Below are 21,827 nucleotides of genomic sequence, written 5' to 3' on the forward strand. Positions count from 1 at the left end.
AGGCAACCCTGAAAATGGGAAAAATCAGCTGAATGTCTCAGTTACTTGCATCTCTTCACTTCTTGCTGCCTTCTTTATGAAATAAGTTACTTGTCAATTACAATGCATTTACAAATTTGTAATACTTGTAATACAATGACCAGTCATGCTAGGTCTAAATACATAAAGAGTTAGGTCTAAATACATAGGGAACAGGGAGGAAATTCCATCTGTCAAGGTCTAGGGAGCATTTTATTGAAATCATGAAACAGTTGTTTGCAGAGATGGTTTTGTCTTCTGTAATTTTTCTTGTCTATGGAGAAGCTCTGAAAAATATTACTCTTTAGAGTAGGAATTCTAGTAAGAAGTAGGAGGAGACATTGCAATTTACAGTGTTCATTATTAAATTAAAGAAGGCACTTGCTCTCCTGCTTGCCTGAAGATTATATAAAAACAAACACAAAAAAACCACCTAAAAACACATCTGCAGGGGAGGGAAAGTGGTAATGCCAAAAGAGGTGAAATATGTCCACAGAATACATTCATATTGTAAAAGACATTGATAACAGTGATGATCTAATGACTTAACCAGATGCTTCTATTGCATAATTTAAACTTTGAAAGTCAACACCACATTTGAACTACTTTATTTTTTCTTTCTTTCTTAAAAAAAAAAAAACCCAAACAAAACACAATCCCAAAACCAAACCAAGCAGCTAAAGAAGATCTTCAAAGTTCTCTTCATCCAGGCAGCATCACCACTGCCACAGTACAGTAATCCACTTGAGGGCAAGAGCAATTTAATTCAATAAACATATCCTCCTACCACTTCTTGATTTTATTTCTTAACCATTGACTAAACACTAATGCAACCTCAAAGCAGAATAAGCATCAGGTACAACTGTTTGTCTTTCAAATAGACAATCTGTCATTATGATCTGCATTGCAGAGTGGTTTGAGTGCATATTCAGCCACAGGCTGAGGGCCACATTCAAAAAGCATTTGAGAAGAGACAGAAAAAAATATAAGGAACTAGTAAATGGGTAGGCAAAAGTGATAGAGTCCACGTTTCTGGTCAACTCCAGTGTTTGGCCAGGAAGAAGGTAGCTGGTATATCAGAAGAGGGACATGCAGAAACATTGCCTCCACCAAAACCAAAATGTTTTCATCTCCCCACAGTTTAACAGAACTCATACTTGTTTTCCTGTGTCTTGTCCTGTCATCAGTGTAATTATCCTTATATTTTCCTTGTGGTGTCTTCTATCTTCACAGCTTCAGAATATTTTGAATTGTATCTACCTTCAGTACCAGTTAAAGTTCATCCTAGTGACAAGAAAATAAACAATGGGAGTTTTTCTCAAAGCACAAATACAAAGTTTTTCATATGATTTTGAAGCTTTCAGTAGCACTAATTTTTCCAACTGGACAAATATTTCTTAAGTAGCATTCAGGGTATTTAGCAGCTGTGTCTTAATATCTAAAGTTTACTCAATCTTGCCTCTGTAATTTGCATTTAATACTACACATAAAGAACATAATTATTTAAATATGTTAGTATTTACAAGAAGTCTTTTGAAAAGGCTCCACGGTAAGTGTTCTTACCTTATTTCTAGATTTTTTTCTTTTTCCTTTGTTTTCCATTGCCTCTAATTTTTCATTCAAGAGGTCAGCTATACCTTTTGCATCTCTGCTGTCTATATATTCCCCAAGAACACTTTTCTGAAAAGAAAATAAGATGAGCATGGGTAATATGTTACACAATTTTCAGACAAAATTCAAGAGGAAAGCAGGGCAGAATACAATGGCCCTGGTAGCTTCATTTGTGATTCATGGATATATTTTTGTCTCTATTTAAACAATGCTTATTTGCATTGTCCTAAGAACCACCCTTAGCTGCTAGTTTTCAGAACTACCCTAATTTGTCCTGGTCATTTAACAAACCTGACATACAATTTTCTCACATTTACTGCAATATTTAAGCTAGACAACTATTACAAAGTCTGCTTCTTTGTAATCTCTGTGAAATCTCTGACTGTAAGTGGGTACTCTGAAGATCTAGAAAGCCTTTATTCTTTACCACAGAAAATCTCATTGAACTTGTTGGGATTGTGCAAAGAAAGATTTCTAGAACTTCCCATTAAAAATCCAGTTAAAAAAAGTAAGTTAAGCCAATTGTCTATCAGAAACCATTAATATATGAGCATTAATATATTTTAAAAGGTTGCTACAATGTTTCTGAAATTTTTTCATGTTACAAGAATACAGGGAATTGCCTTTAACTATCTGAATACTCTTTGTATTTTTAAATTATACTATTGCTCTGTTAGTAGAAAATGTTAATCTGAAAGAGTTCCACTGGTAATTGAAATTGTTTGATAAGGTTTGTTTTTGAGACAACACAACCATATCTTTTTCATTAATTATCTTAAGATACACTATATTAATCAAAAATGGTCTTTCAATATAATAATAACATGTAATGAAATTTCTCATTAGCCAAAATGAAGTTGGCCATATTTAATTTAGAGAGAGACAGTCTACTTTTGGGTAGTTGGTGATAGATTTGATAAAGTTTGAAAAACATTTTGTCATCTGGCACCTTGTAAATTAAACCCTAGCTCTGGTTAAGCCTGCATTTTAATTACTATTAGAATTCCATTTCTATTTAGTTACTATTTAGTTCCATCAATTTGCTATTTATTATTATTGTATCACTGTCCTACTAATTTAAGTATTACTGAAATGGATTATTGGAGATACAGGAATATATAAATTATTCCCTTTCATATGTTATGGAAATATTCTGTTTAGTTTTAAGGTAAAATGAAGCACATTTACTAACAGTATCTGCTCCCCAGTAACACTTTACCTTTGTTCCTTGGTAGGGGTAAAACTTAACAGTAGGATAGGCTCTGATATCAGCAGTCTGACAGGTGTGACCATATGCCTGACAGTCTACTTTCCCAGCTTTTACTTTTCCTTTAACAGCCTGAAAAGAAATGTTTATTAGAAAAAAATTACAAGTTTCCATGGGTGAGTATAAGCAAATAAGTGGAATAAGCCAGCAGTGCAGCTAAATATAAAAAAAAAAAAAAAAAAAAATTAAATCTTTGAAAGATTTCAGAGTAGTTGCTTTCCTGTTTCCCAGAATGTCACCCTTGTGTCAGGTGTCTCTCTGTGTGTTCAGAGAGCACTTGTACTTGAATTCAAGGCAAAGCACAAAAGCACACCACAGCTCCAAAGGCCACTCAATCAAAAGTTGAAATCTGTCTCAAAAGAAAGTTTCTGTGTGTCTGTCTGTGGAAGAGACAACACCCACTGTCTAGTGGGACCTAGAAGTGTGCATCATTCCATGAGTAGGAGGCTCATGGAAATATTGTGGTTTTTGGATGACTGCTAACAAATAAAGTGCTAATGAGTAAGATTTTAACCATTACAATTATAACAAGCTGCCAGTACATTTAAAAACATACCCTTGCAAGCATCTCAAATTCAGGAGCAAAATTTTGGCAAGGTCCACACCAAGGAGCATAAAAATCAATGACCCAATGATCTTTCCCATTCAGAACTTTTTCTGTGAAACTCTGAGGGGTGAGGTCTACAGACACCTGTGGTAAATATCTGTGTAAAGGAAGAGTAACAGTCGTAATACATTCAAAACTTTAAACAATATCCAAATTCCATTCAAGAAAAGCTTCTGAAATTAAGAATATAAGTAGTCTGGAAATTCCTATTTCATACTTCGTACTATAGAAGAATAGCTTCTTAAATATGGTAAACAAAATAATATGGTCTTCAGGAGATAGGTAGACAGCACAAGGAGTATACTATTTCTCCAAATTTTAAAAGTGGTAAGTTAAAAGATGTAGAAACTTGAACATTTTAGATTAAGCAATACATATATCCAAGTGCTTCAAGATCTTGATTTACATAACATTTAAATACTTATTTATCCCAGCAAACAACTACAGCAGCAGCTTGTGAATAAAGTTTAATGCAGTAACTTACCCCAATGCCCAGCCTCTGAGGGAATAGGCATCTCTGTGCCATCCATTGTAGCTACTATAAAAACATTAAAGAGAAAACAAAAAGCCAGCTGCACAGTAGTTTGAATTATTTTGGAAAAAAACCATACAAACAACACTCTGAAGAATGGTGATAATCAAATAAAGAATGTAAATGCATATGTTTTAGCATATATTTCAACCCTGCTTTCAAATCTGAATAAATAAAAAGTCTTGTAAATACAATTAAAACTACAAAATTAAGGACTAGAAGACCAAGACAAGAAGGAGAAAAACTAAAAATTATGATTCCTGTGTAATTTCAAAGTACTGAAATGAAATGGCAAAATAAAATCAGTAGTTTGAAGTAACAAAGCCAATAGTATCCAGTACAGTAATATCCTACCAGCCTATTTTAATACCTATGATAAACCTCTTCTGCACACCAGAAGAGGTGTATGTGCCTCATTTCACATCATGGAATGTTTCCCAAACTGAAGCAATGTACTTACTAGTATTGATGAGCTGTGTTTGATTTTTGAGGAAAGAGTCTGATTTCAGGATACCCCCGAACACTTTCTTGGTGACAGAAAGAATAGTATTTTTGACAATCCACACTGCCTACACTGATTAATCCACTTAACATCTGAAAAAGAAAACCTACCATCAAACATGTTAACCAATACTACAACAATTTCAGTAATACTTCACAGGGCTCACAAGGCACCTACCTTACCTCAAAGGCACCCACTAGTGGGACTATTTAGTGTAAAGAATGTTCCTGTGTGCCCACCACAGATCAGGAACTGTGCCCGAGCCTGGTGCAGTGCAGATGTGTCAGCAGTGTCACAGTGGGCCTGTGTCCTGAACACACTGTGTTTCTTGCAAAGGCCCAAACTACCTGGCCTGGGCAGGGAAGCTGAATGATCACTGAATGTGTCCTATAGAGTACTAATACTTCACAGACATTCCAACAGAGTAGTGAATCCTGGCTACAACTCCTAGTGGAATTCTAAATGTACCAAAAGTCATGGGTGGGTTTCCAAAGTCCTTTTTTTTCCCCCCAAATTTTCTAGTTCAAATTCCTGGAAACACCTCCAGGAAGGGTTGTCAGTGCAGTAATACTAGTTTTGCAAAGGAGAGAACACTGTAATGACCTTACAGACTTGTAACCAACATGAAAAACTGGACTAGAGTATCAGTGTATTGAAGCTTTTAAAAAGTCAAATAAAAACTTTGTATTTGAAACAATACAAAACTTTCAGGTAGGAATTGCCTGTTTTGGTGGCAGTATTAGACTCTTAAATTTTCTCAGCTGATAGTTCTCTTAAGAAAGCAGTTGTGCCATCTCAGCAATTCCCCAGAAGAGGAACAAAAGCAGCAAAGTTTGAGTGTCATTTACCCTGGCCATTTTCTTCCATTCTGGCATTAGAGCCTGACAAGGTCCACACCACGGAGCGTAGAAGTCCACCATCCAGATCTCCTCTCGTTTTCTTCTCTGAACTAATTCAGCAAATGTCTCTGGTGTGAGGGAGACCACCGATGGATTCCTCAGATCCTAAATAAACACAGCTTATGGACATCACTTATTGTTGCACAGTGTATCCCCTACCCAGGGCCATCACGTACAAACAGACTGTGCCCAATTCTGAGAATGTTCTGTGAAATTTGCTTGCTGCTCTGGTAGGGAAGAGTCCACATCACTGAAAGGAATGGAAGCACCAAAAGACATTGCTTCAGCCCAAAAATCGTGTGTTGTTGAGAAAAAAAAAAACAACACCCAGGCTCCAAAAGGGAGGCTTTCTGCCTTTTCTCAATAAAAGGTGGTAAAAACCAAGAAATACAGCTTACCTGGCAGAAACAGGTGTTATGAAACTCAGCCATGCTATTTAATGCATAAGAATACATATAGTGCACTATGGACTTCTGAATGCCAACCAACCTCCACCTGTTTCTGCATGTGTGATATTGAAGCTGCTTTTTGTGAGCTACCTGGAGAGAACCATCTCTCAAACTGTGGATATAGCAGTAAACCTGAATGCTGGAGCCAAGCTGGTGCCAGAACTATAGCATCAACGGTGACCAATACCAGTAACCTGCAGTTCTGTGAGTTAAAGTTCAAGGACAGCTGAGAAATGTGAACCCCTTCCTATATCAAGGCGTGTATGTGAAACATTTCCACCTTAAAAGTAGGAAGTGATATATTAATTCCTTTATCCTCATCATAAGACAAGAATCGTTACTATTATTTTGCAGATTGGAAGGGATCTTTATTTATTTGCTAATAATCTCAAAGAAATTATGTGACACAGTAGGGAAATGAATCCATTAGTTGTCAAGTCTCTGACAGAGTTGCTGGATCACTTTTCTTGCCCAAAGTTTTTTCACCTTTTATTTTCCTTGTTTAATTAAAAAAAATAAATTCTAGGATCTTCCAACTAAATAACATATTTGTGTATGAACTACATAGGACAAGACTGCAACAAACATAATTTACATACCTCTATAAACTCCAAGATCTGCTCAGCAGAGTGATGTCCTTCATACTCATGAACATCAGACTGATTGAACACCACTGTTGTTGGGTAAGCTCGAATATTATGCTGATAAAACAGACAATAACAAATTCCACAGAATGATTAAGACTTGGACTTGCCTCTAACTGTCATTGGTACTGGTGGCTCAAGCTGCTCCTCTGCTCACTTGGTACAGTACAAGTGCTCAGACTCACATGCAGGTGAGAATCTGACACCATAACAAATCAGTACAGAGAAGATGCCAGTTATATTCAGAGATGGTAAGTGTGTTCTCAGTTTAAAAAACACAGTAATTCTTTTGCCATGCTCCACAAATACAGGAATTAATCCATGGGCCTCCTAAGCCTTAGCTTTAAAACTATTCCAGTCCTCAGATGGAATGTTTGTACTGTAGGAATAACTATTGTTTACCATTGAACACAGTTTCTCAGTGGGTAAACACATCTAAACAAAACTTGAAAAAGTTCATCCTTTTTTTGCTCATTTTCCATGCATTTTCAGACATTAACCCCAGCCTCCAGAATTATTAAATTCTGAGACTTTCCAAGTCTTCCAGTAACACTATGAAATTAGAATAAAATCTGAGCTGTATTCCACATAATACCTTATCTGTAGTGGTTACATAGTTTGCTTCTTTGAAAAAAAAAAGATGATACAAATGCCTATTCAATTTACTGCCCTTTAGGAAAGTGACATTAAAGGACAAAAATTGTCTGTCCATATCCTCCTACCCCCAATTCAAAGAAAAAAATATTGTTTGAAAGGATTATATTATATTATTGAAGGATTGTATTTCTTTATTTTTAGTTTCTGCAGCTTACCATGTTGCAAAGGCCTTCATGGACAGTACAGTCTAGTGTTCCAAATTTAAGCTGACCATAAAGATGCTTAGATGCTTTTCTCAGCTCTGGTAACAAAGCTCGACAAGGAGGACACCACTAGAAGACAAAATTCAAGTAAGTGCAATTGCTTTTTCCTACAGGTAGCTCTCAAGAGAAAATTCGGGATTGATAATCTGCTGCTTTGACAACAGAGTCCACTAAATACAAAACCCAGTCAGGAACTTGAGATGCTACAGAATGAGAAATTAGAACACCCTCTCATGATGCTGAAGGGCACTTTCAAGACATTCCTTAGTACCTTGTTATATAGTTACAGAACACATTTTAGAAGAAGGAAAATGTAGATATTAAATATTTACCGGTGCAAAGAAATCCACAAGCCATGGTTCCTTATCTTTGTCAGGAAAATTCTGAGGTCCCAGTGTGATGACATGGGAGTTCACACTTTCTTTGGCAAATGCAACAATGTCATATAAGATCTTCTTTCCTTCAAAGAACAATGTAGCAAGGAAATTAAATTTTTACTGATGAGAAGTGGAATTAAAAACCTCTTTGAAAGCAGTAGGAGTCTTTCAGATCCCTTGTCTAACCTTTAAACACAGCCTGCTTAAATAAATTTAGCAGGCTGACTTGCTTTTCCTTAGGAGGACAGTGTTAAACTGTCCAAACTACACAGGCAGGAGATACTGTAGCTGATATGTGGCTAAATATTAAACTGGACAGTTAGCCAATATTAGCCAAACAAATGCTTTACCCAAGACAAAACATATTTTTATCAAACCAAATGACAAAATCTTTTGTGACAGGATTATTGGTCATTTTACCATCTTACTTGTGTTGGAATTAAAAAGTACAATTCTGGATACACTTGACTTGGCAAAGGGATTGACAAGGTAAGAACTTCAAGCAAAATAAATTATACTGCTAAATCACAGTTATTTAGGTATAACTGAAATTCCTGCTCACACAGCTCCAATGGGCAAAGATGCAGTCTCTTCATACCCTTTGTATGCATGCTTGTCAGCAGAAATGAGAGTTTGTCTGAGAATAAGTACTTCAGGTTAATCAAATCTGAAGTCACTGCACAATGACTTAGCAAGATTTATTACTGTTCTCAGGTTGTAAACTGTTGAAGCCTTTCAACATAGCATATAAAAAAGCCTGATTCTTTCAAGGATTATTTTCTCAAAGACTGGAGTAAGGTGGCTATTGGTAAATGTTCTACATGCTATCTATTTTTTAAATAGTAAACCAAACCATTCAGAAAAAATCCCCTGTATGCACTGAAGTGCAATGTACTTCCACTGTAATCCACACCATTATAAAAATGCTGCATGGATGTGACCTCTTCTGACCTTCTCTGCAGCAATGTAAATTACAGGAAGTATATAAGACTTTTCCTTATATACCAATCATTTGATGTATGGGATCATCTCTCCCCCTTGATAAGCCTAATCTTTTCTAATCAGTGAAAAACTTTTCACTTTTCCTCTTTATAACAGTATTGAGGTTGTGATTTAATCCTAGCAGGCTGTTTCTAATACCTCAGAGGCTGAAAAATGAGAACTTCATCTTGCATAACTGCCTTGTGCCATATTCTGGATGAGGCTACACTGCTCCTGCAAGCTACACTTTGGCTTCAGGCTCCCTTCTTCAACCAGCATTTCTGAATCCTTTCAGCAGTACATAGTAACACAGTTCCAGCCTTTCCTGAAAGGGAACTGTGATGTTGGAAATGAAAGTAAGTGATAAAAGCCTCAGTATCTTGGACAGAGGTTAACAAAGCATGGAATTAGTTTTAGTGTAGTGATAAATGAAACCAAATCCAAGTCTGTCAAATTGGCTGCACTGTTTAACCAGCAAGTTAATCCTCACTGAAGGGTGTGTCCTACTGCATGCTTTGGTTACCCTACCCAAAGCAGAAGCTCTCCTGATCAGCTTCAGCAATTTAATTTGTATGTAATTATGTAAATGATGTTCAAATAGACAAGACACATCCTTCAGCATTTGACGACTGCTTACCCAGGAAAAATAAAATAAACCCAAAGGAAATTATAAATAGTTTGTGTAAGGCTACATTATGGTCAGAGGAAAGATAGCAAATATTAAAGCTTCAAAACTGTTCTTTGGGAAAACAGTGGTTTGCCAAAGATTTTGTCATCTCAAAGGGATTAGGTCATGATTTAAACTTGCCAAAGTTTCCCTTACCATGATGAATTTCATAATCTCCAGTTCCTTTTCCTTTGAAGACTGCTAAACAAGGCTGATAAACATATAGTTTGTTGCAGATGGTTGGTGAGGAAAGACAGTCAAACTTCCCAACCTATATTTAACAGACAATGCCATTTTAATTAAAGCAGCCTAATTAATATCAATATACCCTGAAAGGCAGAAATAATTAGAAAAAAAAAGGTAAAAATATGGAAAACTGAAGGCCTTTTTTATAAAAAACAGAGATCTTAAGGAAAAGTGATATTCAAGGAAAACCACTAGCACAATTATATTAGGTTGCTTGCTAATTTCTTAAATTAAAGGCCAAAATGGGGAATAAAAACTTAAGGAATTCTCTTTCCCCCCCTTCAAATACAACAGCAAGAAAGCAAGAAGACACTCAAAATAAATGTGACATTAAAATTCTTCTAGTCAAAGCAAAAAATTTTTAAAAATACATACTTTATAGAATAATACAATCCATAGGCCTTTAGTGCAAAGTTTGAACTTGGTTTCTTTTTATGAAGAAAATAATCAACATGACTTCAGGGTTTTCTGAATAATTAAAATATAGTTCCACATACATAAATTTGGTGTTGGAATGTTAATTTGTAATTATTAACTGAATGGGATCTGCAGCAACGTCTCCAACGACAAAGCAGATTTAAAAGATAATCCCTCTCTCCTTTTAAGTTATTCAAAATGTACAGGAAACTTAAGTGATTGCTTTAAATAAAAAGCTTTACTACACAGCTACCATATGATAGTATAGTACCAGAGGTGGCATGTGGTGGTAACAGTCAATAACAATGAAAACCATGACTTGTTCTTGGAATGTAAATGGCATTTAACATTAGATAAGTGAGCACTCTTACCTGAATATGCTCATCTTTAAGTAAAAATTTCAGTTTCTTAAATTCCTGCACATTTGATTTATCACCCTCCCCAAACTGGAAGAAAAGCAGCCACCGGTGATGAGCCAGGCGATCCTTTAAACCACAGGAAAAAACAAACCAACAAAGCCACAGAAAATTAATCCCAACTATACCAACATTTTTGTGTTTTATAAAGGCAAATATCAAGGTATTCATCTCTGAAAGACCTCCACTAAACACATTCTTTCATATAGTCCTTCCACAAAACTTCCTTTCACTGCATCACAATCAAGGAAGTGGAAAAAAGTCTGAGAGCAAGCTGGCTACAAGCTGCACTTCAATATTTGTTGTTGCTGTGTGGATTTCCTGTTGTAAATTATGCTGCTATGTGCAACAACAAGTGTGGAAAGAGGTTTCCTTTTGTTTCTCCTTCAAAACATGAGCTACTTTTAAGACAGTTCCTACATAAATTATCATGGATTAACAAGTATTTTCTTTTTATTTTCTAAATTACAAAGCGCACTTAAACCAAAATTCTCTACAATGTAGTTGATTCAAAAAATAACTAGAAAACAGCACTTGCAGAGAACTGAACACAGAAAATTGTGAGTTGCAATGGCAATTTCTGTCATTTCCTATATTCCTATGAAATCTCCTCCCCTTACTTTTGTTATTTTGCTAAACAACAGAAGTAAATATAGACAGTTTTAAATAATTTTGGTTATGGAAAAAAAAAAAGTAATATTCAGTTAAATACTAAGTTGTTGTGTCAACAGGAAAAATGTAGAAAACAAAAATTTAAAAATATATTATTTGAAGAAATCTTAGCATATCTTTAAAAAAACATACCTCTAATGATGCCGCAGAGATGATTTCAAAGTCTGGTAGATGCTGCATTACTTCCTGATATATTTCTCTGGCATCCAAGGAGTTAAGAAACTAGGATGGAAAGTTAACTATCTTTATTAGAAGGAATTACAAACATCAACCTCATTAGTACTCAAAGTGTCAGGAAATATCTAACTCAAGAAATGATATTTTGTCAAGACAGGGACCAAAGAGCAAGAAATTCAAATTTCACACCAAACTCAACAATCAAGATAACAAGATTTCTAATCTAGTTTTACAGCCTTCCTTAAATGCACTGTAGAGATATTTAGGTTTCCTTAACTTATAAAATTTTGGAAGTAATATGAATCAGTAACTGAGTTGGTAAGTTAAAAGGTTCAAAGTAGGTAGGTTGCAATTTATTTTCCTCCTTTTAAAAATACAGGTAACAGTAATGACAATGAAAGAACAAGTCGTGCTTCAAACAGAAATGTCTCCCATCAATTAGGGAAGTTAAAACTACCATACAAATGTAGGCTGCAATATTAGAATAGAACTGAGCAGTAAAATTTGTATTGACAGACACTGTAGGAGTACTTTTATCACACATGTCAGGGTAGCATTTCTCAAACTTGTGATACCTGGGGCATAGTATTTCTGGAATAAAAAATTAGGGGCACATCACAGATCATAGAATCATTTAGGGTGGAAAAGAGCTTTAAGATCATTGAGTCCAAGCTGTGACCAGCTGCCAAATTCACTACTCTAAAGCACATCCCCAAGTGCAAGGTCTACACATGTCTTTTAAATACCCAGGGGATACTGACTCAACCACATCCCTTGGGGCAGTTCCGATGCCTCACAACGCGTTTGCTGAAGAAAGTTTTGCTAATATTCACTCTAGACCTCCCTTGCTCGAGACCATTTCCTCTTGTCCTATCAGTTTTCACTTGGGAGAAGAGACCCCCAGCTTGCCCAGAGCAGCAGCATGAGAAGCAGCTCCTGGGCCAGTCACAGTTCACTTCCCAGCCCTGAACTCCCAGAGCTGCTCAGGGAGGCTCCTGGGGAGGTGGCCAGGCAGAGTTACAGGCTGCTGTTCACTCCCCCAGCAAACTGGGATCACCTCCAGGATCACTGCCTGAGCAGACACAGGGATAGAAACTCACAGCAGAGCATACCAGCTTAGAAGAAAAAAGAAAAAATCATCTTTTCAGTTGTGTATCATCAGTCTGGAAATGATTTATACATTCCTTTAGCATGGTTATTACTTTGTTTATCTAAATAGATAATGAAAAACAAGTCATACCAAAACACCTCCTTTCTCTTTGTTATTTATGGTGGCTCCAGGTGGAAAGTATGCAGTAGTACTAGATGAGACATCTAAATTATCACAAAGCTCACCCTGGGTGCCACAGTCCATCCAGCCCACATTAACAAGACCTTCCTATAATTAGGAAAAAAACAACACAAAACAAATCCAAAGAAAAGTATTTTTAAATTTCAGGTTCAGAAATGCTTTTGAAAATCCCAACACAGGCAATTATATATAATACTTAAAAAATGAAAAGAAACAACACTGTTATTTAATACGTAATATTAATTCTTATTTTACAAAATCCTTTAAAAAATTAATGTTATTTCAACAGCTACTCAGGCAAAGTATTTAATTGTTCTAAAAGTCATATCTTGGTTCTACTAAGCTCAGTGAGAGTTTTGGTTACAGTTTGATGCTTTCACTTCTGTTATTTTGTTTTAAATATAACAGGTAATGTTTTCAAAGTGAAACACTCCTTACCAACATGCCAGCTAACTTAAGGCGGGTTTGGTGACTCAAGCAATCTGCAAAACAAAAATTATTTATTTGCAAACATAAAACTTCACCTTATTAATTCACTAAATCTCCTCTTGCTTAGAATTGCCCCTTTCCTCCCAAAAAACATGACCACTTCTAATGGCATGCTTCCTCCAGTATTCCTGGAGTTGTCACATCTAATAATCAGCACTTAATGACTGTCTATTCCAAGTTAAAAAAATCCCCACAAATAACATTTTCTTCCTTCATCAACACAGATTTCTCATTTAAAAAATTTTACTTCTGTAAAGACTTTAAGATGTATTATTCAATGTTTAAAAAGCATTAATCCAAGTATCTACATAGAGTCTTGGAATGATATATCAATGGAAATATCAATTTTCTGTGATACAAATAATACTACACTACTATAAATACATCATATACTTTAACTATCCATCCAGACTTTGAATAGTTGCCTTTGGATGAAGATTTAAAAAAAGAGAAATAAGACACATCAACCTCTCCTTAACTGAAACAAAGCTGAAAACTTAACAGAAGGGTTGCACTTGAAATCAAGCTATTTGCAAATGTAAATCCAAGACTGCAGCTCTGGCTGTTCAGTTCTCAGAACAAAGGTCTCTTCACAAGGCTGAGAAATCTTTATTTGTCAAAGGTGTAGTGCATTTACTTAGCTCGACCAGCTAACCAAGGTAACTTTCTCATATATTGTATCCAGTACCGATCCCAAGAAAGCCAGGGACAAACAGCTACAAAAACTACTCTCACATAAAAGCAGTGGTAAGAGCCAATTATTGTGTAAAACCCTAACTGAAGAGAAAGTATTCAGCTAAATTTTAATTTTGGTGGTTGAAGGGGAAATTCAGCTATTTCTGCTGCTCAGCTATCACAAGAAGCTGGCATGTCCCCCAGCAGAATCTGTCACCAGAGCTGCAAACTGAAGCCTTTTCTGCCACTTCCCTTCCTGATGGGTTACACTCCAGTGCTGCTTTAATGACTTACAGGACATTACAGAAGCACAATAACATGATTTTTCCATTAATGCCCCTTCTGTCAAACTACTTTTAACACAGAGCTTCAATGAACCACAGGTCAAATACTGTGGTTACCTACAATGTTTTTAGTAGCAAAAGGGATTATGCTGCTATCAGCAGAAGTCCTTTTTTTTGTCACATTATTTGAATAGTATTTAATATACCTACCCCCACGTTCAGCACAGAAGGTGATCAGCCAACCAACACCAGAAGCAAATGAAGTTTCAATAGCATTTACAAAATTTCCTAAGAGTGAAACAAATTGCATCAGTTTGTGACTAGTTAAACGTGACCGTGAAACAAGGTTTCATATTTGTAGTAGCAAAATACATGAACTATTCTTAGTCTCAAAAAGAAGACTTAGCAACAGTTGACAGATTCAGTCATCTGCATGGTTTCTGCCATATTTTATATAGTAAAAACAATTTCAACAACAGCCCCCCAAGCAAAGCACATGAACATTACCTGCCCATAACTCAGTGACTGTGCTTGTAACATACTGCATGGCAAAGTTCTTCAAGCTCTCTTTTGACCTGTCTCCATAATATTTCACTGGTTGCTACAGAAGAGTAAAGTTAAAAAAATTACAAAAATCAAAAGGCAAAGAACCTGATCCCAAAACCTACTGTGTTCTTCTAATAGTACTTAAGCAACTGCAGGGCCAACCCCTACCACCACCCTAACTGTTCTCTCTTTCCCCCATTAGAATGCTTGAAATCTAACCTTAATTTAAATTTTGTAATGTGATTTCTTTCCAAATGCTGCAACACGAGGATAATTTAGTCTTAGAAACACCAACTCCCAATTATTGCATTTTCATTTAAATAAAAATTGCTTACATCACTCCATTTAACATTCAACCTCCCAAAACTTATCACTGTTGAAATGTATCCATCTATTCAAGAGCACTTTGTACACCACCCCAGCACCACGACTTAGAAGCAGCTATAAAGAGTGACATACATCATGCAGGGAATCTTGTGGAAAGAATTTTCAAGTTTCTTTAGGCATATGGTCATATTCTTTAAGACTCACAACCACAAACTATGCCTTGTACTTGAAAACTCCCTTACAACACTATAAGAGAAACTGCTCGAGGAAACTTGTTACTTTGCTACAGCACCTCTGATGACAGTATCTTTCCAATCAGAAAAATTATGTTGCACAGAAAAATTAATCAGAAAAAACACTGTAAAAATACATTAGCATTTACTTTGAATTATATATATAAACAAATATATTTTTTTGATGTTAACTTTTGAAATTAATTTGACCAAGGTAAAGAAAACAAAGGAAGTAACATACTAAAAAGGAAGATCTTTATAAAAAATCTCTATGGCTAAACAAGTATCAAAGAAATACTTCTCCAGATTTCATTCTAAAAACACCTGAAGTTTTCTCACTCACCATTCCAGTTTTGAAAACATACAGACTGGGGTAGCTGTTAATGCCTTTAATTCGACACAGCATTCTGTTGTCTCCACAGTTCACAGCTCCAATGCGTATCACTCCATCCAGCTCCTTAGCAAATTCTCTCCACTAAAAAAAAAAAGTCAAAAATTAGGCTATTTTCCTATAAAGATACAATGAAAAATGAGCACATATTTTATTCCTGGCATTTTGAATTGTTGTCATTGGTTTCAGCTTCAGTGTAAAAATCCACTTCATTAAGTTTTGTGCTATTAAAACCAATGAATTTTCAGAGTTAATTTACTTGGTTTACGTACCGTAGGTGCTAAATCATGGCAGTGGGAGCATCGAGGAGAATAAAAATTCACAAACCACAGCTCTCCTGAGTTAACAGCAGCATCTAGATGGAGAGAAGAAAATTATAAGTAAATCATGCACATCTGCAATGTAGTTACATCTAGAATGTGTATTTTCGCTATATGGTATTCCCCAAAAGCTGTATATATTTAATGTCAGGCACAGTAACAGTAACTCAGATGAGGTAAAGATTGTATCTCACTTACCCATAAGAAAAAAAATTCTGTTTGCACATTACTCTAGCTGAAATGTGTGATAGTGTAAGTCTGGCTGCAAAATACGAGTTCTAAAAGATGTTTACCCACTAGAATTTTCCATTTCCTTATATTACTTTTTGTATTTCGTGAGTTCCACCTGGCAATCTTTTTATGAAGAAATCATATGTAACGTAATCTAAAAATCCAAGTTAATATAATTAATGTAAAAATCAAGGGAAACAGATCATCTTGCTTATGAAGGAAAACAACAGCAACAAAGTATACACAAAGAGCAGTTATCAGCTTGAATTACTTGGTTTTCAGCCTAATTTTCTTGTAGTGGATTTTGTAACCTTTATCTGCCTATATTAAAATGTACTCACAAAAAAGACAACTAAGGAATGTGTAGGGCCAATCTTGCAAACAGGAAACCGTACTCAATATGCAGATTAAAAATCACACAAAATCCAGTATTTTTACCTCTAACCTCTTTTAGTTATAAACAATTTAGATGTAATTTTGAAAGGAAAAAAGCCTGGACAATATTCTCATTCAATCTGTTATCTTTCCACACTTTTTTCTCCTGAGCTCTGTTTTAGTGTCTGGTATCGCCTCCTGGTTTTGAACTACACACAATTGACTAGACTTCACAGAAAAAAAAATTAGTAAAGTTCTATCAAATGCATTATTATAGAAGAGAAACAGCAATGAAAAATTAGTAGTAACAAAATTTTAATTCAAATAATTTCCTTTTACAGATCTTACAAAATAACTCTAAAACTTAGTGTAAAACTGTTTATTGATATTGATCAATTTGATAACTAGTGTTTAACAGGAGGTTTAAGGGGTATTTTTTTTGTTTGTTTTCTCATGTGAAGATGATTTTCCAACACGTTTGTAAAGTTAGGTAAGAGAAGCCTACTAGGACACAGCTCAATATGTAGATATTGTACTTAGGACTGTCATGTTGTCAAACAGCCATTTATTTAAAAAACTTACCAAATTCTCCTCTATCCAATGTTATAATTTCAGGATCATCGTCATAAATACCTATGAAAAAACCCCAAGAATTGCTTTTTATTTTTCCATTAAAACAAAGAAACAAGCTATCACCTTATGCACAAGAGGAGACAGTAATTTAAGTTGAAATACTGAGTTGGCAAAGAGTTTTTACAAAAATGCTATTGTTGTTTAGTACTATGGGCCCTGAGTTTAACTTCTTGCTAGCTCACTCACTGTCATGCTACAGAAATGTAAAAATGCTTATTATCAAAACATTCTTTTGATAATTTAGTAACCAACCATGGAGCAAGCAGAGGATTAGAACTATGCTGTTATGGCAAGAGCAGTAGAAATAACATCATCCAGCTGTCAGATTAAAACTCAAGAAGCCTCAGCTCTCACTGAGAGCTTTATGTAATGTCCAGAAGCTTCCACACTTTCTCAGCCTCTGGCAACCTAAACATTTAGATCACAAAGCTGTTTCCAGCCACAAGCTTTTCCACTAACAAAATGTGGGTGTGAACGGAGTGGACTTAAGTGGGTAAAACAAAGGTAAGGGAGGCAAAGCTAACCAGTCCTACCTAGTGCATCACTACAAAACACTCCACTACTTCAACTACACAAGAAAGGCAGTGCAGAGTACCAAAAATACAATTATAGAGCATTATATTACACTACTGTGGTTGCAGATCTACTGTGGTTACAGTACCTAACACGGTGAGATGTCATTTCACCTGAAGTATACAAGGATCAAATGCAAATAAATAACGAGAGAAATTAATTTCTACAGGTGACAAGGTACTTTTTGTATTACTTTCCACTTTTATCTCACATCATATAGTATATATGCACACCCATACATATAAATATATATAAAGCTGTACTTTTCTATACACACACAACATCAATATAAAAATTGATGCTCCCTAAATCACTGATTAATAGACATTTAAGGACACTGTTTCTTAATCAAGCAGTGAAACTTCAAGTAGATAAAATTCCTTAAATCTGTTTATCTGAAAAAAAGTTTTAGGCTAATTTCTGTATTTTCCTCTGGTAGTTGCACCACTGGTTTATTCAATTTCAATCTGCACAGACATTATTTCTTAGAGATTGGGACGTATTAAATCAAACAACACCAGCAAAAAGTTGTTGCCAAGGTGGAGGTTTCTTTCAACTCTTGCTTTCATCCCAATCAAACTATGTTCCTCAGATCTTTGTTTTAGTTTACTCCCATTAAAACGGCTCTGAGGATCATTTATTGCAGCCCTTCTCTAAAACTATCTAAAACTTCTTGAGACAAACATTAAATAACTTGTATCAAGACTATTTTAGGTATGATTCTGTTATTTTGTTCAGTTTCTACTACCTCTTTAATGATGTCTAATTGCATAACTGCATATCAAATAGGCTTAACAGTGCAAAAATTTCCTCTCAAAATCCCCCTGAAGAATACTAAACAAAAGTCTTCCTGCCTAAAAAACAAAAGAATCCTGATGAAATATTAACACTGACATTTAAGTGAAAAAAAAGCTTTGCACTTTAAAAAAAATAAACAAAAAGTTAGATGACCTATAAAAAGGCAAGCAGCAGGAACAAAAGGCTAGGTAAACAGATTGCATTTTTGGGTAGCCATTAACAGGGTAAATAAAATATTGGGCCAGTAGAGAGAGAGTGACAGCTACAGAGCAGACAGAAGGAGAGGATACATAAGAAACATGCGAAAAGCTCTGACACAGATCTGAACATTGCATTTCCTTGTGACTGTTTAGGCAAATCACAAAAGTACATCATAACTTACCAAAATCATAGCGATAGAAGTGCCAGCTCTCGTAACGACCTCCTTGCTGCTGATCTTCCAGACCCTTCTCTCCATATTTATCATACTTCTTCCGTAGATCTTCATCTTTAAGGACTTCATATGCTCTATTTATTTTCAAAAAATTTTCATGCGCGTTTGGATCATTCTGTGTAAGGAAAACTATCATTAGTAATTAATTAATAAACCATCTTGTGCATACAATGCTGAGAAAATTATCTTTGGAAATATTTGTATATCCCTGCTAAGGACACCAGTTGTGATAGAAGCAGACATTGCACTGTGATCTCAAACCAAACTACAGTAAAGCTTTCCTTTCCCAAAGCCAGATGTGTACTTTTATTTCTTCCATCCTCACTAAAGTACCAACTGAAATACAAAGTGAACTGATAGCAGGCTGTACATTCTCCAGTGACCCTTCTTTCAACTCTCTTCAGTGGAATTAAAGAAAATGCTCAAGAATGAAGACATACCATTTCCTCCATAATCTTTTCCACCCCCTAGAATCCCTGATTGACCCATTCAAAACCTCTGCTATAGACAGATTCTTCCCTTCTAGTCTTGACAGTGTAGACAGATGCCTCCTCCTTTGATTTAAAAAAGCATGTTTGTTCTAGGTAGCTTGGGAATTAGAATGGGGGAAAATATTTTGATTTTGACATATTTTGAACCCAAGTTTGGGATCTGCACAGGTGCAGTGTGTGTGCAAAATGTGCCACGCAATCCTGCTCTCTTAACTTCTGCTTACACATTTCATCCAAAAGACACTTTTTCTGAAGATCTTTGATTTTTTAACTAGATACACAGGGAATTAATTACCATTATGGAATTTGTCTAATAGCTTCATCGCTAAGGTTGAAAATAACCCATTGAAAAATCTTTAGTAGCATCTGCATGCTTGGAAACGACAGAATCTGACCCCAAATGCCATTATTTTGAAAGTATCAGAGAAACAAACCTTCATTTAATATCTACAAGTGCTGACATTTGACTTTGAGCTCTGTCAGAGGCTCCAATGTAGTCAGTGGAGGCAGGCCCTGAGCTCATATAAAATACTGCTGTATTTTGGGACTCCATGCAGTTGTATGTACAAAGACCTAAACCCTTTTATTCCCTGTGAATTTCTGCTTATTTCAAGCCATTTCAAGGAAAAACCGATGATGTTTAAGAGTGATTTCTTTATATTTCAGAAATATGGCAGCACAGACTGAGCCATTCCAATCTTCTCTCTCCAGTTATTCCAGAGCTCTTTGTAACCTCCAGTGTTATACCCTTTTTTGTCCTATTTGATACTTGGAAACTGATGTCTCAGAACAGGCTGCTTTTATTTGATGTTTAGAGGAGAATTTAGGGTAGGGAAATAGCAAGTCCCCCTAAACTAAATGGAAAGAGGAAAACTCAACAACTTACCAACAAAGTAGTATGGTACACAATTAAGTTTTCCTCTAGTTATAAAAACAGAAGGGAGAGTTAAATAATCTTGACTGTTTTTACTACAGCAATTTAATGCAGCCCAAATTCAACAAAGCCATGGAAGACCATTCTATCACTTTTTGTAAATCTCTGCAGAAAATCTGAGTTGAACTATATTATCAGGTGGTTACTTCACAATAACAGAGAGACATTTTTGGTAAATTAAAACTGCTTTTTGTTTAAATACTAAGATCCATTAAGTCAACAACTTTGACTTGTTAAAAAGGTAACTCACCTGATTTTTGTCAGGGTGCAATTTTAATGCCAGCTTTTTGAATGCTTGTCGTATTTCTCTGCTACTTGCTTCTTTGGATACTCCAAGTAAACTATAATAGTCCTGATCAGTGCACACAAGAACTAATACACATACTAAAACTAGCAATAAAGGCCTTTTGAAATATCTGATATAATCTCCTTTGGATGCTAAAAACTCCATTATGAAGCTTTTGGAAATTTCACAGGTTCTGATTCACACTTTGGGAAGAGTCTCCAGTGAATGTGCCAACATCCAGAGATACAGCTTTATTTATGGCAGAGTTCTTCAAAATGCCTGTTCTACTTCATGTCACGAGTCTTGCTAAAGAAACACCCTGTAAGATGACAGAGGAAAAAACAATTAAATACTACTTATTCAATAAACACAGATTAGTAACGCACCCCACCGCCACTGCACATCTAGGTGAACATTAAAGTTTCTGGGTGAATAATTACGTTCTTTCTGAAGACCACACAAGTGGCAGACCATCACTTCACCGTTCCCTTAATGGGGTAATCACCAGCTCCGCGGGCACGATCGGCACACACCGTACCGCGCTGAGGCGGGCAGGGGGCTCACGCTTACCTGGAGCGGCGCCGGCGCTCATTCCGCGCGGGGCCGGCGGCCGCCCCTCAGCACAAAGCCGGGCAGAGCCCGCGCCCGGAGCCGCCGGCAGCGCGCAGGCAGAGGCTCCGCGGGAGCGGACCGGAGCGGAGCGGGGCCGGGGTGAGCTGGCGAACCGGGGCGGGGCGGCGGCCGAGCTGCGCCCTCCCCGCGGAGCGGAGCGGAGCTGAGGGGCTGCGGGAGCGGCGGCGGAGCGGGCCGGGCGCGGAGCAGGCCGGGACCGCAGCGCTTTCCCCGGCGCCGGCGGAAGGGCGGCGGGATCCGGGATCCGGCTCGGGGCCGGAGGCGGGCGGGGCGGGGCGGCTCCGGGCTGACGTGGCCGCCGTGCCCGCCGCGGGCGGGGCTCGCTGCTGCCGGCCGCTCCCCGCCGGGGCACGCCGGCCTGCGAGGGCCGGGAGGGAGCGGGAGGGAGCGCTCCCACAGGCTCAGGGCCGGGCCGCGCCCTGGGCGCACACCCTCCAGGCGTCCCTAGGGGCTGGCAGCCAGCGCGGGGCGGAGCACTCCTTTAAAAGTTCCCATAGGGCTAAGAGCTACTAAGCACTTAATAACCAGTTTTTACTGTTTGT

The 21,827-nt window shown here is 36.8% G+C and overlaps 1 protein-coding gene across 1 annotated transcript; it reads right to left on the minus strand.

Moving 5' to 3' along the window:
• Positions 1 to 609: 609 nt before the first annotated feature.
• DNAJC10 (DnaJ heat shock protein family (Hsp40) member C10) lies at positions 610 to 21,047 on the minus strand. The gene is made up of 22 exons (XM_079311553.1): positions 20,617 to 21,047; positions 18,891 to 19,056; positions 17,087 to 17,137; positions 15,851 to 15,933; positions 15,531 to 15,662; positions 14,589 to 14,682; positions 14,292 to 14,369; positions 13,072 to 13,115; positions 12,583 to 12,720; positions 11,298 to 11,387; positions 10,449 to 10,562; positions 9,571 to 9,685; positions 7,722 to 7,849; positions 7,342 to 7,458; positions 6,485 to 6,586; positions 5,386 to 5,541; positions 4,496 to 4,629; positions 3,988 to 4,041; positions 3,453 to 3,600; positions 2,849 to 2,968; positions 1,582 to 1,698; positions 610 to 1,302 (listed from the first exon to the last, which is right to left on the minus strand). Exons 1-22 carry the CDS (start codon positions 20,815 to 20,817, stop codon positions 1,291 to 1,293), a joined length of 2,394 nt encoding a protein of 797 aa, XP_079167679.1. The 5' UTR covers positions 20,818 to 21,047; the 3' UTR covers positions 610 to 1,290.
• Positions 21,048 to 21,827: the final 780 nt, after the last annotated feature.

The sequence above is a fragment of the Erithacus rubecula genome, assembly GCF_903797595.1.
Source record: "Erithacus rubecula genome assembly, chromosome: 8".
NCBI lineage: Eukaryota > Metazoa > Chordata > Aves > Passeriformes > Muscicapidae > Erithacus > Erithacus rubecula.

Coding starts and splice junctions, on each gene's coding strand:
- DNAJC10 (XM_079311553.1), bottom strand. CDS start 20,817: ATGGAGTTTTTAGCATCCAAAGGAGATTATATCAGATATTTCAAAAGG. Junction 17,138..18,890: donor CTTCTATCGCTATGATTTTG/GTAAGTTATGAT, acceptor GTTTTTTCATAG/GTATTTATGACGATGATCCT. Junction 4,630..5,385: donor AATGGAAGAAAATGGCCAGG/GTAAATGACACT, acceptor TTTCTTTTTCAG/ATGTTAAGTGGATTAATCAG.